This window comes from Cavia porcellus, unplaced genomic scaffold (genome assembly GCF_034190915.1).
Source record: "Cavia porcellus strain 051 isolate PalLab524CR breed Dunkin Hartley unplaced genomic scaffold, mCavPor4.1 scaffold_1, whole genome shotgun sequence".
Classification (NCBI taxonomy): Eukaryota; Metazoa; Chordata; class Mammalia; order Rodentia; family Caviidae; genus Cavia; species Cavia porcellus.
In genome coordinates, this window is record NW_026947484.1 from 129,839,049 (window position 1) to 129,848,332 (window position 9,284).

The 9,284-nt window shown below is 41.7% G+C and overlaps 1 protein-coding gene and 1 non-coding gene across 2 annotated transcripts; both read right to left on the reverse strand.

The window, feature by feature from the left end:
• Positions 1-1,244: 1,244 nt before the first annotated feature.
• On the reverse strand, positions 1,245-4,361 carry Gstm3 (glutathione S-transferase mu 3). Its single transcript, XM_003479212.4, has 8 exons — positions 4,153-4,361; positions 3,707-3,782; positions 3,362-3,426; positions 2,624-2,705; positions 2,358-2,458; positions 1,920-2,015; positions 1,715-1,825; positions 1,245-1,433 (listed from the first exon to the last, which is right to left on the reverse strand). Exons 1-8 carry the CDS (start codon positions 4,198-4,200, stop codon positions 1,335-1,337), a joined length of 678 nt encoding a protein of 225 aa, XP_003479260.1. The 5' UTR covers positions 4,201-4,361; the 3' UTR covers positions 1,245-1,334.
• Positions 4,362-7,805: 3,444 nt separating this feature from the next.
• Positions 7,806-7,912, reverse strand: LOC111754384 (U6 spliceosomal RNA). Its single transcript, XR_002789076.1, has one exon. It is a non-coding gene; the product is annotated as a U6 spliceosomal RNA (small nuclear RNA).
• Positions 7,913-9,284: the final 1,372 nt, after the last annotated feature.

The window sequence follows — 9,284 nt, forward strand, 5'->3', positions numbered from 1 at the left end:
TATTCATGGATTTTGGGCTTCCTCTTTGACTGAAACAAGTCATTATCATTTGGTTGTGTCCCTCCAGGTCCTCTTCTGTGTATGTTTATATAAATCTATCTGTAGAAATCTTTTTAAAACATAAAAGTTGTCATGCTGTGCCTACTAATCTATTAATTTTGATATTCAGTAAATGCATCTTGAAGATCCGTCCATGTTAATTCACACAGCTCAATCTTGTCATATGGCATTATGGCAGAATTAGGCATTAATATATCCACACAATGGTATAATGAACACCCTAGCATACAACGTTAATCTTGGGGTACATGGGTGAGCTATGAGATGGAATTGTTGGATCAGAGGATTTCATTTGAATTTGAAAATACTAAGACAAATTGTTCTCCAAAGAAGCCATATCAATTTATAAGTTTACCAGCAGGAAAATACTATCATTTCCCAAACTTTGTCAACATTGTGGAAACTTCTGTCTGAAAGAGAAAAATGACTCATTACAATTGTAATGTGCAGGTCCTTAGATTATAAACATTTTAAAAACATTTTTTGGGACATCAGTGTGGCATTTCTATTTTGCAACTGTTCATAAATTCTGTCCATTCTTTTAAACTCCTAACAATGTAGTCTTTATATTAGTCCCTTATTTTTTGTTCACTTAAGTTTCCTTGTGTCTTATCATGGAAGTTTTATAATACTGTTAAATGGATAAATCTTTCATGGTTTCTTTTTGTGTTGCAAAAATTTTTCTTACCCCATGATCACAAACATCCTTATATTTGTATTTCAACAGCTTTGTGTTTTATGTTGGGCCTTAAATCTGATAATTAGCTTTAGTGAGTGGTGTGTTTTGGTTCTGTGATTTTTAATTAGTAAGCCATTGTCCCAACTCTACTGGCTAGCTTGTCAGTTTGAAACACCATCTTTATTACACTGAATTTCCATTCATACACAGGTCTGTTTCTGAACTTCAGTTCTGTAAAATTCATTAGTATTAAGTAATTTTCCTTGATATCTTCACCAGATCTTCTATGGGGGTCCCATGTCCATTTAAAATACTGCGCTCTCCAACTGTGCAATATCTTTATGTTTAGGGTCTACTCTTAAAGCTCGGGACTTGTACCTCTTGAACTCAGTTGTGAAATAAAGGGATGTTAATGTCGTAGTGACTTAATTCCTACCTTGATCGTTCTCTCCGTATTCCTATTGTTTTGTCTTTTACACCCAAGAGAAATCTAGCTGGACACCAGTAACCCAAGTGTTGTTTATTGAAAAGAGCAGAGAGTACAGGCCCCTAGGGATAGGCCAGGAAACAAAAGCAGTGCACTTCTGTTTCTTGCTCAGCATATACACTTGTTGCCCCACTTGGCCATCTTGTTATTGATGGGCATCTTGAAGCAGCGATCGGACTGCAGATAGGTTGCTATTTTCTCCAAAGCCTGAAGGAAAAGCACACCAAACCTTATAAGCACACAAAACTCTAGTCTAGAGGGCTACAGCAAAACAGTAACATTTATATGTTGCTTGCCTCTACGTTTCCTCCATTTCTTTGGAGAGTAGAAAGTGGCTTGCCCAAGATTACAGGCCCAGAAGTATCCAGCCATTGAATAATTTAGGCCAAAGCTGGTACTAGGGAAACATTTACCACAAGAAGGTCCCTCGGGGCCTAGAAGAGCCTGTGAATACTTCTCTAAGAGAAAGGTACAGGGAGCATCATCACCTCAAAGCGGCACATGAAATCCTTCAGATTTGGGAATTCATCCAGGCACTTGGGTTCAAATAGACGGTTCTGGTCTAAGACATCATAGGTGAGGAAATCCACAAAGGTGAGCTAGAAAGAGGACAATATGATGGTCAGGTCTCAGGTGTTCATAAATAATACCTGTGGAAATAGACAAGTATAATCTCCCTTTCTCTTCGCCTACCTTTTCTCCTGCAAACCATGAGTACTTCCCCAGGAACAAGGAAAATTGTTTTAGTTGTCCAGGCAGCTGTTCCAAGTACTGAGGTTTCATTTTATCCTGGGAAATGGGGGCAAAAGCAAGAATAGCTGTTGTCATCATCTACATAGCTAATCAAGACACAGACTAGTGATCACTTAGTAGCACCTCTCCAGCTGCTTTCTTCTCATTGCCTTCAGCTGGCGGTGGCAAAATAAGAGGAGATTTGGAAAGGATGAGGGAGCAGCCAACAGCTGAATTACATATCACCACAAACAAAATAAAGAGTTCCGTTTGTTATTCTTTAGAGGTTGAGTAGGTGGGAAGAAGGCAACAGCAGAAGAGGGCAGAAATAACCCTTAGATTCCTAAATGCTTCTTTTCCTGATATCCCATTTAGCCGATGCCTGCTATGAAAACTTACATGTTCAGAGTTGTAGCAAAGTCGTGCCAGTTGCATGCGGAAATCCATTATTTGATTTTCCATTATGTCCACTCTAATCTTTTCTTCCTCAGTATCACCACCTGTGGGTCAAATGACAACAAATCACCCTTGGGATCATCCACTCCAGGTGAGTGGCAAACAGTCCAGACACCTCTTCCAGAAGGAAAGTCCAGACACCTCTTCCAGAAGGAAAGCCCAGAGCTGTCCAGCCATTGAATAATTTAGGCCAACTCTACCCTACTCACACATGTTGTGCTTGCGAGCGATGTAGCGCAAGATGGCATTGCTCTGGGTGATTCTGTTCTTGCCATCCATCAGGTAAGGAAGCTGGGAATGAAAGACAGACTCAATGAACAATTTCTCTATCCTGTGGAAGAGAAGACTTGCAAGTGGGAACAAGAGGGAGAGAGATCTCGTGTTAAGAAGAAAGTAAGTAGAAGGTAGCAGTGGGCCCCCCTAGATTCCATAGAAGGACTCTTAAATCTGTATGTGTGCATGTATGCACATACCATACAGCCTTTCTCAGAATAGGGATTTAAATGCAAATTATATATTTTCACATAATTGTAAAGCATTTTAAAGAAAAACTGTAATACAGTAATATGTACTTATTAGTGTGTTAAGTAGCAAGCAGATGTAACTACCATAATTCCAGAATAATGATGACTATAAAGAATATTTAAAATATCTGCAATACATTTAGTAGTATATCAAAATAACTGATTTGTAAAATGTCACAGAGATAGCTAGTAACTAATGTCTTTTTTTGCCTATCCTCACAATCAGAGGAAATCTTTTGTTAATGGTTAGTGGAAATGAAAATGTAGTTTTTTTTCCAGTTAAAGGACTCTTGAATACAATCTATTCTATCCATGTTAAGGTTCTCTGTTCTAGATTCTCTGAGATCAGAGAAGGGGAAAAAGCAAAGATGAATATATTTGAAGGTCTTCCCTTCTTTCTTGTCAGTTTTTAAATCCACCTACATTAGGAAAGTCCAGGTCTAGCTTGAATTTCACATCCAGCCACTGGCTTCGATCATAGTCAGGAGCTGTGAGAGAGAGAGAAGTGGGAACCAATCTCTTGTATAATTCATCTGATGAGAGTGAAAATATCTAAAAAACAGTCTCAATACATCAAATTCCCAGGCCTGCAAAGCTTAACTTTTTAGTCTCGGCAGCCTATTTGCTAACTATCAAGATGAGGGTTGGTCTGGGCAAAGTGAAACTACCCAGGTGGACATTAAAGACGAGTCTCTCCTCACACCGGATCCTGCAGAGAACTCCAAAACGGAAAGCCAAGTTGGCCTAGGGCGCCAAGAGCAACCTTACCTTCCCCGCAAATGTAGTGCTTCTCCTCATACGCTGTATCGGTGAACTCCAGGAGCAGGCGGATGGCGTGCGCCAGCTAGGGGAGACAGCTCGGGATGGTCAGCGCCTGCGCGAGACCCATCCGCCAGAAACCAACCCCCACCCGCCAACGTCCCTCAGCCCGCTCCCCCAACCCCTGGCCCCTCAGGCAGCCCTTCGTCCTGCTAGGGCGTTCGTTAAGCAGAGCTCCCAGCCCGATTCTAGTGGCAAGCTGTGCTCGGCAGGGCCAAGAGATCCCATAGGCTGGGCGAGGGGCGGCCTGCGAGGCTGGGTGGCTTGGTCCGCATGGGTAGCCGCGGATACCACCTGGAGCTGCTTCTAGGGAAACCGCTGAACCGCGGCCCGGGACACCTCTGCGACCATCTCTGACAAGAGAGGCTTGGGGCTATGTAGGGTGATTCACTCACCCCGCGAATATCCCAGTAACCCAGAACCATAGACGACTTGGAAGACATGATGATAAGTTCGTTTGCTTGTCTTCCAGGATAGGCGGTTGAGCCAGGCAGGAGTTGGAGGGGGCTTTATACCTCACAGAGGTGGGCGGGGCCAGCGAGAATTGTTGGCCACACCCACTAGGCCCCGCCCATTCCTTTCTGCGGGGTCACCCGCATGCGCAGTCTCTGATTGAGTCGGTCTAGAGCGGGTTACAGCGGGTGGTGGGGACTGCTAGGAGACTGGGCTGGCGTCTTGCCACATTCCTTTGATAATGCTAGGCTGGGCGGGAAATTCACTCACATCCAAGCAGTAGAGATTTTATCGATGCATTTGCCAAACTGGGGTAGAGTGGGGATTGTTACTGTCACTGAGCAGAGGCTTTACTCTGACTAGCAGGAAATCTCCATTTTTGACTTCTGTTTTGGAGGAGCAAGTGCTAAGAAAGGGAGGCATAAATGATAGGAAGCCACCAGATTACTCAAACTCATAAAACTCTTACCTGAAGTACTTTGGAGAGATAATGTCTTCTGGTCAGCACAGTGTTGGTTCTGAGAAGGGTTTAAGGAGGAGGTGAGCATTTTAGCAAAGCTGATGAGGAAGAATAGGCTGGTGAAATTGGGAATGCTGCAGAGGGCATTCTAGACAGAAGGAGGGTAAAGCAGACACCAGAAGGTGAGAAATGCAAGTGTGTGTAGAAAGGACAGCAGGTCCTGTTAGGCCAGTTCATGAGGCTGTGATGGGATCTAGGGATAGATTTGGCTGATAGATGGCTTTTAACTGCCAAAAGTCATGGTTTTCCTCCTCTGGTCTGTGGGGTGTGTAGTCTAGATCATGCTATCCAACAGAAATGTAATGCAAGCCATACTTGTGAGTTAAAAAAAGAAACAGGTAAATCGATAGATTATTTTACTTAGTCCGTTATATCCAAAACTGCTATAATTTTAACATGTAATTAATGTTAAAATTATTGAGATATTTTCTATTCTTTGTATTGTCTTCAAAATACAAACTGTATTGCACCTAGTAAACATCTCAATTCAAGTTAACTACATTTCACCTGTTCAGTGGCACATGTACTCATGACCGCTCTATTGCCGTAGTCCCCAGTCTTTTTGGCATCAGGGACCAGCTTTGTGGAAGACAGTTTTTCCACAGACATGAAGTTGGGGATGGTTTGGGGATGATTCATAGGAGTGCAACCTAAATTGCTGGCATGTGCGGTTTACAGTAGGGTTCATGCTTCTATGAGACTCTAATGCCAGCACTGATTTGACAGGAGCCGAGGCAGTAATGCTAACGATTGAGAACAGCTGTAAGTACAGAGGAAGCTTCCCTGGCTCACCACCTGCTGTGCAGTTACATTCCTAACAGCATATAGAACAGTACCAGTAGGAGGCCTGGGGGACCGCTTCTTTACAGCACAGTGCAGATTCAGATTCATTGCTGAGGTGAATGATATTGTCACAGTCTCTTTTAGGAAAATTAGTTTCTTTTTGTAGAGTTGATGTGAAGAGGGAAGATACTGTCTTTTTTTATGTACTGGTTCATCCATCCATTCATCTGTATAGTAGTATTTATTAATATGTATATTAATGACAGGCATTGTTTTGGGTTCTGGGAATACAGAAGTGAAATCAAAAGAAAAATCTCTATTCCCAGGAAGCGTTCCTTCTTATAGGGAGAGGTATAAATAAATGAATACATATCAAACGTGTAGTAAGAGGATGATATACCTTTGGAGAGAAGTAAAGCAGAGCAGAGAAATAGGAAGTTAGGAGTGCTTCTGAGGGAGCCTCAGCAAGAAAGGTATTTGTTTTTTAAAGAGAGTATGCATAATAGGCCTCACTGAGCTATTAACCTTAGCAACAATCTGAAATAGGTGCAGGATCGAACCATTGCGTTGCAGGGGTGTGGGTACAGGAGGCTAGGCAGAAGGGGTGCAAATGGAGAAAGTCATCACTGCCTAGACAGCATTTAATATTGAGAGCAGATTGATACCACTATGAGAGTGAGAACAACAGTGAAGAGAGGTTTGTGAGTTTAACTTGAGAATTAGCAAAGGAGTCTGAAAAGGAGTGATCAGTGAGGTGGAAGGAAAATCAAGTGCACTGGAAACCAAATGAAGATTTTTGAAGAAGTTAGTGAGCAACTCCATCAGTGTGGCTGGTAGGACAAATAAGATGAAGATAGTTAACTCTTGGGTTTGGCAATGTGCAGGTTATGGTGACTTTGGTAGAGCAAGAGGTTTGGTCTATAGGAAGCCTATATTAGTTTCCCCATTGCTGGATACAATACTTGACACCTACAATTTAAAGGAGGAGGGGCTTAATTTGATTTGTGTTTTAAGAGCAGCAGACTTTGAAGTAGAAATATCACGGCAGAAGGGCGTAGTGGATCAAAGATTCTTTCTCCATGGTATCTGGGAAGCAGAGCAGGGGAAGAGTGCCAGAGAGGAAGGAGCTAGAGACCAGTCACAGCCCCAAGACCTTGCTTCCACCAAACACTCAGACACCTGCAGAACTGTGTTCCACTAATCCCCTGGCCAATCAGCTTGACACTCAACCCTCAGTGCCACAAAGCCTCTACATTCCTTGTTAGAATTCAACTTCTGAGTTGATGCAGAGACCAGATGAATGAGAAAGAGGCCCTGAATTATGATAATATTAATAATGGGAAGGTGCTACATCCAGCACAGCTCTTTAGGTGGAACAACGGAGGATGCAGAAATAAAGAGTTAAAATACAGAAAAATAAGGTCAAGTGGAGCTTTCTCTCCAGATGGGAGAAAAGAAACTGCTCAACCACCACAGTGTGTTTACTTATGCATTAAGCAGGTTGATGTCACATGACACTCCTTTGCCTAGCAATCTGTTCATGGGCTCATCTCAAGGGGTCTTTGTTCTTGGGACCATCCTTGCTTCAATCCTGATGTGTGATTGATCTCCAGGTTCAGTTGCTCCCCACAGGAGAGGGGAGGGAGAGTCTATGAGCTGAGAGAGAGGAGGAGTCCCGAGCTGCTTTGAGGGTCCCTGCCTGGCCTCCACAGCATGGTCACTTAGGGTTCTGAGCTTTTACTCCTCTAGCTGAGGTGTGGGAAATCATGTTCATCCATTACTTCAGTGGAAGCAAAATTGAATTTTTTATTTGTTTTTGTTTTTGAGACAGGGTCTTGCTGTGCAGTTCAGGCTGGCCTTGGGCTCATTTTGTAGCCTGGGCTAATCTTGAACTTGCAATGATCCTCCTGTCTCAGCTCCTGAGTGCTAAGATTACAAGAGTACACCACCACGCCTGGGAAAATTGAGACTTTTTAAATGGACATTTTGCTGGAATAAGAAAGGGGAAAAGTACAATCATACAGATACAAAAATGTTTAATTCCTGGGTTTCTCTCAAGATAATCACAAAGTTGGTCAAAATTTACCTTGAGATAGAAGTCTAGCTTTTATTTTTTTTTAAAACTTTATTTAAAGAGAAAAACAAAACAAAACAAAAAGGGGAGAAATAATACGTAATTAAAAAAATAAACAGTAAGAAACCACTAGTTGATAAATTACACATTGTCCTCTTAGAAATAGTTGTTCAAGTTACAAAAGTAAAGCATACAAAGTGGACATTCAAACAGTGAGAAAAAATGTGGAACCCTTCATGAATTTGCATTTCATCCTTGTGTAGGGGCCATGCTAATCTTCTCTGTATCGTTCCAATTTTAGTATATGTGCTGCCGAAGTGAGCTCAGGTAGAAGTCTAGCTTTTATTGGGCACCAAAATGTGCTAAGAAATAGCCTAAGTGTTTTATACTGTTCAGTAATTAATTCCAGTTAAGCTTTACACAATATTGTGAAGTAGGTGTTATAGGAAAGAGGCCTGGATGATCTGTAGTTCCCCTGGGTGATCCAGGGTTCAGACCAAGTTCTGTCCAGTACTTATAAGAGTTCCATTGCACTTAGCTATCTGGATAATTCCTTACCTCATCTAAGCCTTTCTCTGAAACACAGGAAAATTGAGCTAAACAACTTTTTATTTTCCTAGTACTGGATAATTTCCCTGGTTTTAGGGATCCCTTAGCTTTGAGAATCCCCAAGAACAATAGGTTAAAATCTCCTCCCTTTGGAGTGCTAAGTCACCAGAAGGTGGTCTAGGCCCCAAATCAGAGTCACATACTGTTCTCAAAAAGAAACTGTTTTAGAAACCTGCAACTTGCTTTATCCTCCCTAAATTCCTTCCCATGTCCTTGGTTCCAAACTATTCCATCCTTCCAGCCCACACTTCTTCAAGAACAAGGCCAATCCTGCTCCCCTGTGCAGACTTTCCTTTGTGTCTCCCAGATGCCCTTCTTGACAGTATACTCTGATCTAAATAAATTCTTGCCTTTATCTCTACTTTGATCTTGGTAAATTCTTTTATTGCCCACATCACCAGTCCCTGTAAGGCTGTCTGTCTCACAAGGCACTCCACTCTAAGAATAGGTTTTCTGATTAAATTTACTCTTAAGTCAGAGCCTAAGAGTTTTACCTTTTTATTACATATTGTGGAGGAGGTTTTTTCTTTTTTTTTTTTTTTGCTTTCCTATTTTTGTATTACTAGCTATGAGAGATGATTTTCTGAGGCTAGGAAGTTGAAGAAAGAACATAGGCAGTCTAAGAAAATAGAGTTAACTGGGCCTCAGATGAAGGTGGGATCACAGAACAAATTCAGCTAAGGAAGATTTATTTTAAGAATTACCAAGGGACTCCTGAATCCATAATACCTAATTTGTAGATTAAATCAATAGAAGTATGGCTCATATTAGGAGCAGGTAGAAGCTCATTCTATGACAGTTTTGAGATTAAAGTAGGCTACTTACACTAAAAGCTACTAGAGGCCGCAGACAACCCAAACTTTTTAACATTAGAGAGAACGGTGATCCAAAGAATGGAACAGCTTGTTGAGTTCACACAGCTGACTGGAGGAATTTTACCTTCCTATCTAGAGTTCCTTATGCTCTGCCACTGATGGGGAAACTACAGAGGAAATTGAAGGTTGGCTTACATTGTATAGTAGGGAACAAAAATCACATTGCAAAAGAAGTTATTAAGTGGAGCCATGAATACCTGACTCGGTTATTAG